Consider the following 18,299-nt stretch of genomic DNA (forward strand, 5'->3'; position numbering starts at 1 on the left):
TGTAACACAGATACTCTATAGTCCTGAAGTGTGAAGACAGAAGACAGTTTTTCCGTACTGAAAAATTACTTTAAATCCAAACAAGCTTAAAACGTTTTAATTGGTAGGATTTTCAGAAATTAAATAGAGTCTTGTTAAGGAATGAAAGTCTTTTTTAGAAGATTCTCTTGCTCATGTGATGTTAGTCCTCAGAAGTCTGTTAAGAGTGTGAAAACTGTCTGATTTGCTGGAAGATTTCTTTCCATATGAGAGAACTCGGAAATAACAATGAACAGTTTGTATCATTTCTGGCTGGGTGAGCAGGGATTATATCTTGGAAATACTTCAGCTAGTGCAAGATCATAGTGAGCTGAACTGAGTTGACAAAGGCACAGGCAGTGTTCTTATATTATTTTTTTAAGCAACCACAAAGTGGTATTGCCACAGAGTAACCAAATCCTCTTCCTTGTACAACACCTAAGTTCGTGGTCTCTGTGTTACAGGTGCTCAAAAGAAACTTCTCATGTCTGGTTCCAAAGTTACAGAATGCTCTTACATGTGTAACAATTACTTAGTCTGTTACTTTCAAGACTTTCTAGATGTGCAGGGAAGTGTCAAGGTTTTCCCAAAATCTCCATATGGGATGAAATCCTGATTATATTTATTTGGAAGTCAGTTTTTAACAGTGTCTCCAATTGTTAAAAAATTGGATTTCTCCAAGTAAATAGCAACTTGTTAATATTTCTAATTCAGTCTAGATATCAAACAAGATTTTTTTTAAATTAAATATGGGAGTCTACTGCAGCATACAGAAAGAGTCAGTATAAATCAAACTTTTCCTTCCTTTTTTTTTGTTTGTTTGTTTGTAGTTCGATCCATTATTGATTGAAAGCAAAACACCAGAAACAGTTGTACTAATGCTTAGTTCTCCTGAAACGGAAGTTTTGACCAAAGCATGTGATGCTCTATATAAATTTGCTTCAAAAGGTTAGTATTTTTGCAATGAGCTTTGTTTTGCACGCTTAGATTTTGATAGTAGTTCACAATTTTTAGTTTCCTAGCACTGAAATCTTAATTTCTTCTCAAAGGTCTCTGTTGAGGTTTTGGGGGTTTTCTGAAATATTGATCCAACCCGTATTTGCAGTTATAAAGTAGTTTGCATGAAGCAGATTTTTATAATTTTGTTGTAGAATTTTATATTCACTGTTGAATAGAGCTTGTTTTAAATATAACGTAGATCTGGTTTTTTATGAGCAACAGACCTGCAATTGGGAAATAATTCTTTTTTTATGTCACAGTTTAAGACTTCTGTACCACTGTAGTTATTTTAAGGTTCAGTTTTTAATGAAAATAACTTTTTAGCTTGTTTCTGTTATTTTTGCATAAAGTTGTTGTGTCAGGATTTCTGTGACAGAAGATTTATTGGAGACTGCTCAACCTCCTTTATCAAGCTTATTCTGTCTGTTGGGAATCTAACAAGTCTCCAAGATACCAAATCTTCCAAAGGTTCCTGTATAATCTATAGCTAAGGATCATGTCCAAGGGACCGAGGACACAAGCAACTGTATAAGGCTCAATTTTATGTAGCAAGTAATTTCCTAAGCTGTCTCCTACTTACTCCATGCCAGTCACTCAAGTTGGTATATGCTGGTAGTATTCTTGGTCTGATTAATCTGGTTTAATTTTAATTTCCAGTAAATTTACATTTTCTTAAAAAATTGTGGGTTTATATGTTGATTGTTATACTGATGGCGATTGCCAACACTGCTGAAGTTATGAGAGAAGAGCTGGAGGCTTTGACAGCTGGCTAGAGGTCAATGAGTTCTGAAAGATGTTTGGGCTCAGCTTGATATGGCAAGCTTGGCTGAGAGCAAGCAATCACATTTTGAATATGGAAGAGAGAATGTGGACTGCTGGGAGACAGCTATGAACCATAAGATCTTGCTGGCTCCTTCCCTGCTATCCACAGTAAAGTATGTCATGCTGCAAGAGGGAGGACAGATGCTTATATTTTATGTTTCTACTAAATGAATAATCCTTTAAATCATTAATGTAGATATTCCTACAATCCTCCAGAAGACTTGACTGTAACTTTGCAGTGTGGCACAAGAGGAGGTGTTGTTTTCAGTTAATTAATTGCAGTTAATCTATTTTTTGAGTGTTGCTAGTAAATTAAGTCCCATCCCTCAAGAAAAATACCTTGTATTTTAATCATGTCTTGGCCTGAGAATGAGCATAGTTCTCCAGTTTCCTCTTACATTCCTTGCTTGTAGCCAGAAAGAATAGGCATAGTTCATTAGAAAATGAATTATAAAGCTGTTGTGGGAACTGGGAATGGGAGTAGGATTGGGATTTTGTTTCTTGGGTTGTGTGTGTGTTTCGAGTGATCAGGAATGGAAGGTTGTAATCACACAAAACACCTCTGTTCTTTGTATGTCCAGCACCTATTGAGGTACAGAGTGCTCCATTCTCAGGTGGTAGAAATCTCAGTTAGGATTTAATGTTCCAAATCCTGGTAGTTGCTTCCATTGAGGGATAGTAAAGATACACTGAATTAATTAACTGTTATTTTGAGGAAAACAGAATTGGGAGGCAAGAAAAGAGGAAGACAAAATGAGGTTCTTAATGATACTGAATAAAATGAGGTTCTTAATGATACTGTTCACCTGTACTTTGCTAAATAGAAAGTTGTCCTTTGCACTACCATTGCAGTCTCTAACAAATGAGTGGAGTGTCCAATGGGCAGAAGTGTCCTTTGCTTTACAAATGTGAATTAATCTTAGATATTATTAATCCTTGAAACTCTTTGACACATATTTATTTGGGGTATAGATTACATGATCTCCCAAGGCCCTGTCAGGCCTTTGTTTTTTGATTCTACTGTCCAATAAAAGTAGCTGTTTTACTTTGACACATTAGAACTGTGAGGTTGTTGCATTTTTTCTTGGGCTTTTAACACAATTCCTCTTCAGGTGATGAAAACAAAGTGACACTTCTTGGTCTTGGAGCATTGGAACATCTGTATAAACTCATCTCACATGAAGATCCCATTGTACGCAGAAATGCCATCATGGTTTTTGGCATCATGGCTTCTAATCGTAAGAGTTTCAATTTATAAATATTTTTGAATGTGTGTTCATCAAAACAAGGAGCTGACCCATGTGAAAAAATCCTATATTAATGGCCCAGAATAATGAGTAAGTGATGTAAGGCTGAGTTTCAGTGGCTGCTATTTTTACAGTGCTTTATAGACCTATATCTAATTACTGTAATTAAGCAGGTGTTATTTTGGTGGATGTTCTACCCAATTGTATTCCATTGTGATGTCCCAGCCACTTTTAAGTCTTTTCATCAACTGCTACCTGCTTTTCATGCTGCACTGGACCTTACCCTCTTTACCTTCCTTCAACTCAGCATTAGCAGATAGTCCATGCTGCTGCACAGACATGAATTTGAATGGGCAAAGATCTTCCATTTATATTACATCTTAATTGTTTCTTTATTTAAAAGTAAATTAAACTCATACCTTTTTTCTTACGTATCAACGCTGTAATATGTTGATAATGACAACATTGCCCTGTAAGATCACACGAAGTCTGTTCCAATAGCTATTATTTGATTTTTTTTATCCAATGGTTGTGGTTTTGCTAGTTTGCCATTAACAACAATAAAAATTCATTCTGAAAGTCTTTACTGTGATTTTAATAAGACCTATGTAATTCGTGTTTTCCATTTGCAGTGTGGGCTGGCATTAGCTTGAAATTGCAAAGTCGTGGCTTGAAATAATGGAGAGGTTGCTTTTAGTTTGATAATTTTAATGAGAAATAATTTAAGCTATTGGGATATGACTTCTTTGGCAACTAAAACTGTGCAATATTTAATCAGAACCTGCTAAATGCAAGTATTTTGAGTAAAGTTTCAATAAAATATTAAGGAAGTTCATATATATCACGTCAAAGAATGTCATCTGGTACTTGAAAGTCTTTTCTATTTTTTGTCTGGACCTATTATAATCTTGGTATAACTTCAGTTGTGTGTCTTTCCCAGTCAGATCTGTTTGTCACTCGGGGAGTAACCCTGAGTACATTTGCTTGGAGCAGATTCTCTTCTTTACTCAGCCAACACTGCCAAATGAGAGACTTCATATTTGTATTTATTTCATTGTAGATAATGTCAAGAAGTTACTGAGGGAACTGGATGTCACAAATCCACTTATATCACAGCTGGCACCAGAAGGTACCTTGTGCAGTATTCATTCCTTGTGCTAAAGTACAGTGAGAAATAATTTATGATTGCATTTGAACGGACAATTTAATAAAATCTTCCCTGTAACTTATGATTTGTCCTACTACATGTTAAACAGGTAAATGCTTTTATAGGTGTAGCTCTTACTCACTGCGTAGCGTTTTATGTTGTATGGATGGAGCAACATGTTTATGGAGACATCAGGTAGGATTAACAGCTATTATTTATTGACTTCAAATAATATTTTAAACCACTGGATTAGTGAATATATTCTGTGCTGAATAAAACTTGATCAAAATGTTTGTTCTTTTTCCCTATAGAAGATGTAGTTATCCATGAGTTTGCTACTCTCTGTCTAGCACATATGGCTGTTGAATGTACTACTAAAGTAAAAATATTTGAGCAAGGTGGATTAGAACCACTTATCAGACTGCTAGGTAGCCCTGATCCTGACGTTCAGAAGAATTCACTTGAATGTATTTACCTTCTGGTACAGGTAAAGTTTCCTGTTGTTTGTTGCCTTAACTTACAAAGGCAGATAGGCACTTCCCTCCCCAACCCCCACCCCACCCCGCCCCTGACATCCTCTGTGGGGGAAATAATTTTAAAATACTTGTTTCCTTTACTTCCCAATGTCCATCAGTGTATTTTAACCATCACACTCAATGTCATGAATGTTAAATTAGTTATGAATATAGCTGATTTGACTCTAATTCTGTTGATGCAATTATCTGTGGTGTGCTGCAGTATAAGTATAATCAGAATGAGATTTAGATTTTTTAAATTAAATAGGAGTTTGTTTTCTCAGTTGGAAAATGCTAATTGTGGTAATGAGAGTCATAATCTGTCCATCCAAAAGGTTGGAATAATCCTGTAAATTAAAGAACTACCAATTGCATTGTGTCTTGATTTGACCAGCAGGTCCATAGCACAATTTTGAACATATTTTTAATGATAGGTGAATGCTGTCAACAGCTACTTTCCATACTGGGAGGAATAGGTTTGTTATTGGCTACTTTCACACTCAGCACTAATGTCATCCATATGCTGCTTAGCAAAAGAATGGTGCATTTGTATGGCAGTCCTCTTCCATGGCTTAAGCGAATCAATTCAATAATGAATTCAGTTTATAACTCTATCTCTTTTGGGGCATCAGAGCATGTCTATTCAGAATCACATTCTACTCTTTCTCCTTTTTTACTATCTCGCTGTCTTTGTTGCAGGGTATATCTGGATAACTGCACCTGGTGCTTGCTTATATTGATAAGGATAATTGCATGCTGCACATGTGCAATAAGCTATTTAAAAGCAAATTGTAATTTATTTATTTATTTTCTATTTTAATATAATCAACTGCTGTCTTTTTATTAAGCTGCGCATTCTCTGTTTAAAGTCGAAATTTTAAATTAAATATAATTACTAAAAAAAAAGGAAGATATAACCAGGCAACCACAGTTGAGTGCAAAAAACTGTTTTCCATGCACTGAGTAAACAAAAACGGTGAAACTAAATTTAAAAAACTTACTCAAAGAAACATTTATGTTGAGACAAACATGGTGAAACCAAGAGTAAATGGGCTTCCTTAGACAGAACTAGATTCTGTAGTGTGTACTTCAGTCTTGAAAAAAACTCCTAGAATTTAAGGTTCACGGGGCTTGATTATAATCAGTTTGATTTTTAGCTCAAAAGAAAGAAATCTTCAGAACTGAAAGCTCTGGAGTATTGACTAATTTTTTGATGTCTGAAATCAGACTTTTGGTGTTCTTTCTGTAAAGTCAGGAGTGGATGTATTGTTATATTCTCTATCACTAACTTTATTTGTTGAATATTTTACTGCAGGATTTTCAAAACCGTGCTGCAGTTAGTGAACTGAATGTGATTCCACCGTTGCTGGAACTACTGGAATCTGAATACCCAGTTATTCAGTTGTTAGCCCTTCAAACCTTAGAAGTAATTAGCAAAGACAGAGAAACCAGGATAATACTGGGAGAAAAAAACGGATTAGATTGCCTGCTGAAGATACTGGAAACCAATGTACAGTTTACTTGCTTTAAAAGTTTTTTCGTTCTTGCTACTAATGTTTGTGTGACTAATGAGAAAATATTACTTATGTTATGGAAGAGTGAAATAAGAAGAAAGAGTTCCTTACTTGGAGTGAACTGTGATAGAAATACGATAGGCTAGGATACCTAGCTTACTAAGAAAGGAAGCAAAGGGATTCACCAAAGTATTTATATTTGTTTTATTGCTCTTAGTAATAAATGCTGTTTTACATTTACTGTCCATTTCTCAAACTGTTGTAAATATCAGAAAAATTCACCATATAGCTTTTTATATGATGTTTTCTCAAATTTTTTTTATTATATATAGAACTCTGATGCTGGTTCCTAGTTTGAACACTGATCCTTTTTTCCTGAATTTACTTTGATATCGATGACCTTAGACATAATTTTCTACCTTGGAAATGTCATTGTTTATGTTATTATGATATTCAGTTTAGTGCTTCTTGAGTTCAGGTGTCACCATGGGACATAATGCATAGAGAAATTTGTGAAGTTTTTGAAATTTTAACATGACAAGTACCTGTCTAACCCACTTTGATGTAAATGAGAAACTTCTGGAGGCTTTAGTGGTTTTGATAAATTGTGTTGCATCCCAAGGCATCATCAAATAAATTAGATGAAAATGTGAATATAAAAATATGTTCTCTGCAGTATGAACAAACTGTCCAAAAGGAAGTTATAACAATTATCCTACAAACTTAAAAGCCAAAGATATTTTAATCCTGATTTGAAGGTTATTTGTTTGGGTTTTTTTCTTTATTAGGAACTGAGTGATCTACACATCAAAACTCTTGCTGTGCTGGGAAATTGTCTTGAAGATGTGCATACTCTGCAACTGATTCAGCAGACAGGAGGCCTTAAAAAACTCCTATCACTTTTAGGAGTCTCTACTGTTCCTGATATTCAGAAGAATGCAGCAAAGGCAATTACCAAAGCAGCTTGTGACTGTATGTGACTTTTCAATAATCCATGGACATAAAATTGTTTATGAAGTAAATTTTTATCCAGAATGAGGTTGTCTTACCTGGTTGAGGATAGTACTTGTGCTATGTTTTACACACACACACATATATATATATATATGAGAAAATTTTAAGATTTTGCTTCAATTTATTTTTAAATGTAATATATTCTTGCAAAATGCTGTTCTCAAAGAAAAATGGAACTTTGAAAATATGATCTTTGTCTTTTGATTAGTGATGCCAGGTAACTGCCATCTTAAGCCACCTTTGCTGGCACTTTCTCACCACTATCAGTTAAGACTTCATCTGGCATTCAGCTGCTCGTCTAAATGTCAGGCAATTTCAAATACAAATTTCTTTAACAGGGGTCTGAAAGAAAACCTTTCAAATGGCTTGCAGATTAATATTCTCAAGGGAGTTAAATAGTTTCATTGTAATCTTTTTATAATTATTCATCCTATAGTTCTTTTTTATGTACTTTTCTTTAATTCACCAAGGAATTCTGAATTAGGCAGAACATGCTCATCATTTTTGCCCACAAGGATGGTCTTTTAATCAAGCTACATTTGAAATTCTTTCCATATATTGGCTTCTGAGTTGCAACATGTGCCAAGTAGCATTGTGTAAAAAAATACGATGTAACTAAAAACATACTTCTGTCTATAGAAGGTTTTCATTCTGTCAAGGGATTCTTATGATAGAACTGTGACAGTAGAGCTTAAATATTTCATTAATATTTCTGGCACTTTGTGTTTGAATCATGGCTTTAACTGATGAGTATTTTAAAAATATGTTATTTAATTTAATACATGGGTAAAATAATCTCTCCTTTCTACAATATTTCAGACTTCCTTTCTTCTCTCCCCATGCTGTCTTACCAATTCTTTTCTCACCTTGCTTAGTTTGACATCATGAATATTTGTAATTATTTGGATTGCAAATGATACACAAAAAGAGTGGAATCTGCCTTTCCTAGTATTCTGTGGATTTCTCTGTGCTTTCATCATTATCTGTTGGAAGCTTTGCAAGTCACTGAAGATTGTTTTTATTAATGTTCAAGTATCAAATATAGGAAGGAACCTTCTTATGCCAGTATTTTTTTTGGTGTATTTTCCTGTATTGTTATTTTATTATGCTACTTAGGACTGTCAGTATCATTTTTATAGTCCTGTGACAGGCTTATAAGGTGTATGCTAAGCAGATTTATATTTGCTCCTACTGCTTTCTACTGCATCTTACTCCTTTATCATATTTATTTTCAAATAAGCATAGCCTTCTTTTCCTCTTTCACACTTTTTTTTTCAGTTTTTGTGGCCTAATATTTTAGCAGCTGTTAGTAGAAGCATGTCTGAACACATTTTTAAAGCACGGTGGCAAGAACTACACATAATATATTACAGTACTGCCTATGATCTTATATCATGGGATGTTGCCGTCAGTGAAGATGCATCTTCTTGTCATGCTTCTTTACAAATGGAGTCAATGTGGTTTCATTATAAAGGTTTGCTCTCTTCTTCAGCCTATGACAGTTGGTATGGATACAGCAAGCTGGGAAAATAGATGAAAAGAACATTTAAAATATCTGCTTTCAAGATGTAGAATTTTGGTGACACCCAGTTAGACAAAGGGATACTTGTCCTGGTGCAGGAGAAAACACAATCCAGTAACCTCACTGCTTAGTGTGGCCCCCAGAAGCATTGTATTTTTCAGATACACAGGGCTACTGTCAGTCTTCCAGAGGGAAGAAAAGTGGCATTGAGGCCATTACAAGAAATAGCCCAAGTGCAAAAAGAAAACAGAAATATTTGCAGTCCTTGTTTGTTGGATTGGATTCTGGTTGTAAACATACTAAACAGCCTATCCAAACTGCAACACTAACGTATACAGCACTAGTACTTGCCTTGATGTGAATCCAAAATAATACAACACAACTCTAAGTTCTGTAGTGACTTTTCCATTAAATTTGCCATAGCCATACAGTAGCTGACATTCTTCAGGTTTGATAATTTACCAACATTTCCTGCATACATGGGAAAAAAGAGTACTGCTTTTCATTGGAATGAAAAAGTTCCTTCTGGAATGACAGAACATGTATCGAGCTGGTTTTTTAATCCTGGAAGCTGAGTATACAGCAGTGTCTGGTTTTGAAATTATTATTATTGACAGATGGAATTTAATTTTGATGGGTTTTTTTCCTGATAGATGTGATCATAGCAAACAGCTTTGGTTTATGTCCCTTTCAGCCCTTTGCAAAGGGACTCGTGGTGGTGTTATAAGATAGATTTATCCCTTAAGAGCTATTCTCAATATCAGAATAAATTACGTGGTACAAACATGATATTCAGTTTGAAATAGCATCTTTAGGCTGCTGCTCTGTTTAAGTACATTAAAATTGATCACATTTCTATACATAATCATTATGCCTTTACCCCTAAAATTTTTTTTTGTTCAGTACATAATTTTGAATTTAATATATTAATTTATTGATGATTTTATTTTGTATGCTCAGAATTATAGTGGTGAATTATACTGTGATTCCCTCCTTGCCCAGCAAATAATGCAGTCATTTCAGAAGGCAAAATATAATTTAATGCTATAAATTATTGAATGTTTGTGAGTGGATTATCTGGACTGTTGATTAAGGAGGGCCTGATTTCCCCTGTCAATGCCAGACACACCAGCAACAACAAAATGCTATAGAGTATGTATGGAGAATGTGATGATCATGCTCACCTGGGCTTGGCCTCACTCTGCCAAACTTCTGGTTTGAACCTCTCCCCGTTCTTTCTCTGTATCTCAGTGCAAATCCTTTCAAAAGGGAGCACACTAAACATGCTCTGTAACCTGCTTACCATATGCATTTCATAATACAGATTTTCGTTTATCTGGGTTATCTCAACTCAAGATAAGTGAGAGCTCATGGTACTATTTAACATTAACTTCTTTTTTCATTTGAAATTGGTATAAATAATTCCATAAAGTGGTGACAGTGACCTGAATAGGCGATCAGTAGAATTCTGATCATGATTTTGAGGCAAATAGGAAAATATATTGAAAAACAAAGGTTATCTCACAATGGGGTCAATGCATGAAAAACTGGACAGAACTGTTAGTACTCCAAACTCTTAGTTGTGTGTGCTTGAGTATTTTGCTTCATGTTAAATCAATGTATTCAAATCACTTAGTCATCACTGTAAAAATGGTGTTGGCACTCACATGAGAAGTACTTCAGTAGAAAGGATGCTTTTCAATTGTGCATTCTTTCTTTTCTGTAGGAATGGAAACAAAGGAACAATTCATACAAACAGAGAGGATTATCAGAAAATATTCATCCCTTATATAGAATTGGTGCCTGGATTGTTAAAATATTAATAATTTTTATTGGTCTAGCTACCTGAATATATGTGGATACTCTTTACCATAAGTTCAAATTCAAAATCTGTTTTTCCACATTATCAGAAAAATATTTTTCTGTTTAAAAAATTTTAAATCACTATTTTCACTCATCCAAATTAATTATTCATATTGTTATTTCATATAGGCATAAATTATCTTTAAAATTAAACACTCATCATTATAGCTGCCTTTAAAAGCAAGAATAATTTTAAAGAAAATTTGAATAGTAATAAATAACTTGCTGTACAAAAACTAAATTACTGAGTCATGAAGAACCTCTAGAGATCATTATTAGGGATTATGGACTACTTTGTTAAGCAACAGGCCAGCGGCATACTTGATAACTTCTCAAAATGGTCTCTAATCCTAATTAAGGCCTTCTCTTGAAAGCTGGCCAATATGCATCAAGGTTGTGGCCAAGGTTCTGCTGACCCTTAAAATCCTCTCTGTTTTATTTGTTGCATCTTTGCTTTGTGGTTTCATTTGTGTAAGTGATGATTCTAAAAATGTTTAAAATTGAGCTAGAGAGAAGAAAGCAACTGTAGCCATCTCACCTATGTGCATTGAGTCATTTCTGCTGTAACTAGATTTTCAGTCAAATTCCCTTTTCATTGACTTTGCGGACTTGTATTTGTTTACTGTTATTCACTATAGATTCAGATTTATCTAAAAGAATACTTATGATATTTTCCTTTCCTTTTAAATTTTTTTTATTTGGAGGATGACAGTCCAAAGAAGGGAGAGATCCCTGAGAGCAGTAGTAAGCATTGGTAAAATTTCTACATGTGTTGAAGTCCCACTGTCACCAGGCTAAACTACAAAATTGAAATTCTCTGCAAATTGTGCGTTGATGAAGAACTACAAGCTGTGCAGAATTTAAAATTTTCTTTGTAACTCCTCTTGCCTTTTTTTGGCTTTGTATCAGTATGTTGGCTTTTGCAGTATGGTAACCGATACTCCACCAAGTTCAATTGTACATTTACTACTATGTTCTTCAATTTTATGCATTTGGACTTTGTTAGCATAAACTGAAGTTAAGCATGATCCTGAGTAAGTATGATCTGTTGAATTGGAAAAGCTGTTTCCATCAAGCCTGTATACATTCTGCGGTTTTAAAGTCTTTTAGAGAACAAACTTTGCCTTCTGTTGGGCTGTGTATGTTTGAAGCTGTATTTAATAGCCATCGTTTGGGCTTGATTCAGAGTTCACTGAAGTCTAATACATGAGTTGGATTTCAATGATCCTTGTGGGTCCCTTCCAACTCAGGATATTCTATAATAGGATTTGGCTCAGGTCCTTTGTGCACATTTCTAAACGGCCGATGCCCCTGTTACCAAATATTTCGAGCAACTATATGAAATCAAATTCATGTCCTTTCACTGATCTGGAAAACAAATGCTGATTAATGCTATTGTTATTTCTTGTTTACAGCTGAAATCAGAAAAATCTTAAATGAGGAAGAGGTTGAGAAATGTCTCCTAAACCTTTTGAAAACTGGCAATGATGAAGTTAAAGTTGCTGCTTCCCAAGCAATTTCTGCCATGTGTAAGAATGTAGAGAGCAAATGTGCGCTTGGACTCCAGGGTAAGTAAGGTGGGAAAGGATGAGCTGAGAATTTGTGCTTTTTCTTTTGTTAGGAGACTGCCATGGTTTACTTAAAGGTTCATATATACAATTATTTTTTTCAAAGGGATTCCCCAGCTGGTGCAGTTGCTAAGTAGTGATAATGAAGAGGTAAAAGAAGCTGCAGTGACAGCATTGGCTAGTTTGACAAAAGCCAGTCACAGTAATGCAAGGTGAGTCTGCAATAATTGAATTATTATTTAAAACAGTAATCTGAACACAGGTGATAATATTTTGATTTTTAAAAATGCCTTGTCTTGTCCTTATCCCGGGATAGGCAGGTCTGTTTGAATTTGACTGTAAGGTGCTTTTTGGTTCTTATGAGTCATCTGGAATAGGCTGGTTCTCATCAGTGTTACAAGAGTTATGCTGTGTCTACTAACGTTTGCTTCATCAAGGAAAGGTATGAAGCAGATGTAATGAAAGCAGAGATATAAATCATGTTTTGAAGAGAACATATGAGCAAAATATGCCTTATAATCTAAAGCATTTGATGTGGAATTTTTTTTAAATTCCAAATCATTAAGATAGTTTAAAATTTTATGGTTCATACAACTTTTTTGACTGATCTGAATCCAGTCTTTGATGGAGATAGCTCTCAGATCTTCTGAATATTGGCATTGTCTTGGTCTTTCTTTTTTGTTGTTGTTTCCCAAGTAATGGAGAATGCTTCTAGTGCATTCTCTGAAAGAAAAGAAAGGTAACTTCAGTATCCAAAATAACTAACAAAGGATGGTTAGCTGACTATATGTTCCCAAACAATTGTATCAACTAAATTCTGCTGTCAGTTGGAGAGTTTTGTTATCCCAACTCTATTAAAAATCCTGTTCAGGGAAAAGAAACAGAGCAGTGTGTGACGTATGTGAGCAATCACATGTAACTTACAAACCATAAAATAAAATTCCTTAGAAGTTTCCTGGAATATACTTAAGAAAGTTGTAATCAATTCACAGGCATTCTTTGAAGTGAAAAAATAAAATAACTCACAAAATAAATTATTTGTTTCAATTTATTGATTCATCTCTAATAGTCACCAGTATTCACTTAATGTTACCAGATGGAGCCATAATTTGATGCAAGAGAATAATACTCTGTTCTCAGATTCACATAGTAGATTTTTTTTTTTTGTCTGATACTCTGTTCTCCTCATGTGCTGGACTCTTCAGTTGGTGTCAGTGGGAGTCATACACACATAAAATGAGCGCAGTACTGGAGTCTAGGGGTCAAACTTTCAGCTCTGCTACAGCTGTTTTTCGTAGTGCAGCTCTTTGAGGTTTCACATTGTCAAAAGGGATTTTTGAGTTGGTATAGCAGCTTATGCCAACTCATTCCATTTCTTTTGCCAAGGAGATAGTCAGGACATTGTTTAGCTCAACTGCTGGAACAATTCTCTGAGACCTCAGGCAGGGAAATAGCTGTTTCTGTTCCTCTGCATTATAATGAAGTCCATATTTGTTTCTTGCTGGGCAGAGTCAGGAAATTGTAAAGGTGGCTCACATATACTTCTCTCTCTTTGCAATCCAGCTTCAAGTACAATATGGAAGCACCAGATAATCTAATCACATGTCTTCTGTGAAAATCAGGAAGCAATAATTTACATTAAATATGTATATTGGATGAATGCCATGTGATTATATAATTACTTCAAAGCTTCATTCCTAAATCGAAACCATTAATAAGTCATAGAAGGGTATAAGTGTGACTAGGATCTGTAGACAAATATATAGTGTTGAACCCTTAGCTGATACAGATTGGTATAGTTCCAGCTCACTGACTGACTGTCTGGCCCATATTTATTTTACATACACGTAATAGGAAATAAAAATAGTTTGGAGAAAATTAATTCCAGATTGAGTCACCGTAATCATATTTCGTTCTAGAGTGTTTTATGTGTTTGTACGCCACTGAAAATAAGTGTCTATATAATGAAGATGCTGATACACTTTTATAATAATGTGACTTTGCTGTGCAATTATGTTGACAGTATTCTGATCCCAAATGAGACTAATGAGACTAGCACCCTTTTATTGGTTATGTATTAGATTCTTGTTATAAACCCTCCAAGAATATTAAATCATAAAGGTAGTAGTAGCAGGTAGACCTTATGTGTCAAGAACATAATGGCCACAGAAATGGGGAAGACTATTTGCTGTAAGTGCTTTCACTTTTTACTGACTAGTCAAAAATTCAATCTTGTTGAACTCATGTACATGCGTTCTGCCATATTTCATTTCATGAGCATTTTTGTATGTATTACATTGACTGAAGGATGTGTACCTTGCCTTTTCATTTTGTACAGTATATATTTCAGAATATAAACTGAGTACAAGACATCACTATTTTTGCTGGAGATTTGTTGTTCTTGTTAGGAATATTTGCTCAAGAAGTGTAGCCTGCTTTTCATATAATATGGAAAAAAATACAATTTAAAACAAATTGTGTGTAATTAAGGCTCCCACAATAGCTAGCTCATAAAGATAAAGTCTTCCATTGATTAATGGCACAAGAACAGCATAGGTAATGGGCAATACTACCCCCCACTAATGTATATTAACCTTGACCTTTAGGTGCTTCCCCACAGCAATGAAAGGCTAGTTCTCTACCCTTGCCCAATCAATCCTTTGTTTCTTAACTGAGACAGCTAATAAAGGTGTCAAATATGGTGGAGATTTGGTAATTAGAACACCTGTTCACGATGAACGGGACAGAGACCAGCTTGTCATTTCACACAAGTCCCCCAGCAACCACAATTTGGCAAAAATAAATAAATTAATGAATTGCTCTGCCTACCAGAGTATTTTAACCAAAGATCTAGAGCAGAAGAGAACACAAGTCCCATACAAGTGGTTTGAGTTTTCAGGTTTGCTGGAAAACATGGATTTTCAATATGATCTCTACCAGAACACATAACAATTATTATAAATAACTTCTAAAATATTTCAGCATTTAACTTTTTGCTGCAGAGCTGTTGTTGTGTCATACTTCAGTAGCATATAGAAAAAACCACAGTGGTCAAATGCCTCATTAGTTTACAGACTGATTCCCCCAGATGACGGTTTTATAAGAATTTTATCATAATGTAAGGACAGAGTTTTAATGTTGCTCTATACTGGTAATAACTTCTCTGTAAACTTGTTAATAATTAGGCTAAATAAATTTGCAAAGTATACTGCAGTTTAAAATCCCATGTACTTATTCTAACATGTTATGTTCCTCTGTGTATATAGTTCCAAGGTCATCCATGGTATATACATGTCAGAATTTGTTTCTGTGGTCTGCTTCTGGAAAAAAAAGAGAATGATGTTCAGCTGGGTATTTGCATCTATTTTTCCCATCCCATCTTTTAATCCAGAACATTAACTTGCTTTGTTGAAAACTGTATACACTTATTTGTACAACCAAATGCCATTTTAAGAATCCATGAAACCTGTTTCTGCTGTGTCCAAGCATAGGGTGATGTGGGCACAGTCAGTTCAGTAAGGACGTGAGGCACAAATCCAGCAATTACACGGGAACAAAGAAACAGCAGCGTCATCTATTGGGCAGGAAAATAAGTGATTGTGTGCCACACATCTAACCCTGGAACAAATGTCTTATCTCGGCCTCTGCCTATTTTTTCCCATTTAAGGTATAATCAATTATTTTTGCTTTCCATGTGTTTAGGGTAAGCTAATTCTGTTAAATATGAATATGATGTTAGTTAGAAGTAGCATGTAGAAATAAGATCTCAAACATACCAGTTAGTCAGACATTAATTTGACCAGCTCTTTTCTTCAGTATTGTTGTAGCACAAATGCCATTTCTAATAGCTGCCTTCATAAATCTGGGAGTGTCTGAATTCTGGGCACCTAATGGATTTGCCACTAAAGAAAAACATATGCTCTGGAATTTAGAACTGGGTACTGGATGTGAAAACTAATTAACAGCCTCAATAATATTTGTCCTAAATTGTTTATTTTAAGTGCAAAATTTATAGCATTCAGTTAGAGTTTGGTCTGGGGGAAGAAGGAAAGGGATGGTTTTTCTTCATCTGTACCAAGTGCTGCAGGAATTTGTGGTACATGACAGACTTATCATATGGCAGAATATTTCTCCTGGGGTTTATGATTAGTGTCATTTGACATATTTCTGTATTATATCTGGATTTAAGATAGCAAAGTATCATCCCAACATTTAGCAAGCTTAGCCAGTTAATCAGCAAGTTTTATGTTTTTTTAAATTCTTAAATTCTTCACAGAAATCAATGGATCTATTTACATTCACGATTATGTCCATATAAGCAGTTCTAGGCATTAGTGCAGCATCTGAATGTATGCTTTCTCAAATGTCAAGATTTGGGAGTAGCTTGGGATAGGAAGATGGGTTGGAAACTTTTTGGTTATGGACAGTGCCCAGCAAGGAGAAAGCAAGTTGTTCCCTTGACTTCAGTGGACGTTGTATCTATTCCAAACTGAAATTCATACACTGATCTAATGACTCAAAATACATCCTCAGTCTGTTCCATGTGGATAATGCTCACCTGTAGTGAGAGTCTCTCACCTTTTTAAACTGAGATTTTTCAGTACCCACAACAGACTTTTTACTGTTTTTAAGATGGGTATGGCTGTCAAGGAATGAATTTAAAGAACGTCCAGTGTTATTACATTCAAAATGTTGTTATTATTAGGAAGTAGTGATTACTACCATTAGGTAGTAATACCATTAGGTAGTAATCTTCCCTATTAAAAAATGGAAAACTTAATAATAGCTTTTCTCTTTCGAGACTGTAGATGGAATCTAATTCATATAAATATTGAAGCGTCGATATTACGTAAGGTAATACATTTGCATGAATATATGTGTTAATTTATGAGAACAGGAACACAAATTTCTAGCACGAGAGCTACATTTAATAACATAAATAGGTGGTAATCTACTATAGGATTTGTCTTTTTTATGGTTTTATAGTTCTTTATGACATAAGTTGGTTTTTTTCGAAGGAGGAAATCAACAATAGAATGCTGCTGGCGGTATTGTGTAGATGTAATATGTTTTAATACTGACCCCTAGTGTCAGAATTATATTTTTGAGCTCATGTGCTGCAAGGTAAAGGGATTTTTGGGGTTTTGTGGTTTGTGCTATTATTTTTTATATTAGCATCCATTCTGCTGCAGCCTGTAAAATACAAAGAGTTATCTCATGCCATGAACAGCTCCCTCTTTTTCTTTTCTCTTACTGTATATCCATAGTGTGGGGGATACTTTCTAATAAAAATTAAAGCAAAAAACCAACACACTCAGTTATATATTGACTTCCACTGAAAACTGCAAAATGTTTTATGGTAAATTTTTCCCTTGACAGAAAAACTGAATTAAGTCCTAATGCTGGGATGTCATTCAGAAATGTGTTCCCTCTTAAGACTTTAACATCACATCAGATGATTGATACACAACCCATGGACAGTACCCTGAATCATGCCCTGCTGGCAGGTGACAAATGTTTTGTACAGCCAGCTGTTGTATTTTTCTCTTACATTTTTGAAAGTGTGGCTGTGTGGAAAACTCCCTCTGTACACTGACACTGTAACTGTGTTTTGGTCTCAGTACAGTTCTTCTTTTACAAAAAACCAAAATTGTTATGCATTTTCCTGGGGTTTTTGGGGGTTTGTTGCTGTTGCCTATCAGGCAACTGAAGACAAAGACCAATACAGAGCATTCATCTCTATCTAACACAGATCTCATGTCACTGCATCCTGAAGTGGATGGGAAACTAAGTATATCCAAAATAGGTTCAGACAGAAAACAGAACGCTTCAAATTGAATTGGGATAATGATAACTATGTAGAAATTTAAGTCCTTGTTGATATAGCAAAATCTTTTGGGCTGTTTGTACTCCCCTACCTTCTAAGCCTTGCACTATGATCACTATCTTAGCCATGGAAGGCTGGAATTTCACTTGGAGCATATGTAACTTCCATGTCACTTGGAGGACCTATAACTTCCCATGGTAGATTTCTATGGGATCAGGTGAAACATTTTTCTTCCCCGATGGA

General features: G+C 34.9%; 1 protein-coding gene across 4 annotated transcripts in view; it reads left to right on the plus strand.

Moving 5' to 3' along the window:
* The window catches only part of ARMC3 (armadillo repeat containing 3), a 61,104-nt gene that overhangs the window by 17,789 nt on the left and 25,016 nt on the right, over positions 1-18,299 (plus strand). For all 4 annotated transcript variants that reach the window (XM_051802375.1, XM_051802373.1, XM_051802374.1 and 1 more), the window contains 8 exons: positions 849-966; positions 2,952-3,077; positions 4,147-4,215; positions 4,545-4,720; positions 6,064-6,258; positions 7,051-7,234; positions 12,077-12,229; positions 12,336-12,441. In XM_051802375.1, coding sequence (XP_051658335.1) covers positions 849-966; positions 2,952-3,077; positions 4,147-4,215; positions 4,545-4,720; positions 6,064-6,258; positions 7,051-7,234; positions 12,077-12,229; positions 12,336-12,441 — 1,127 coding nt within the window. The remainder of the gene's footprint in view (positions 1-848; positions 967-2,951; positions 3,078-4,146; positions 4,216-4,544; positions 4,721-6,063; positions 6,259-7,050; positions 7,235-12,076; positions 12,230-12,335; positions 12,442-18,299) is intronic.

The sequence above is a fragment of the Manacus candei genome, unplaced genomic scaffold (genome assembly GCF_025592945.1).
Source record: "Manacus candei isolate 608988 ecotype Guabito, Panama unplaced genomic scaffold, ASM2559294v1 h1tg000056l, whole genome shotgun sequence".
NCBI lineage: Eukaryota > Metazoa > Chordata > Aves > Passeriformes > Pipridae > Manacus > Manacus candei.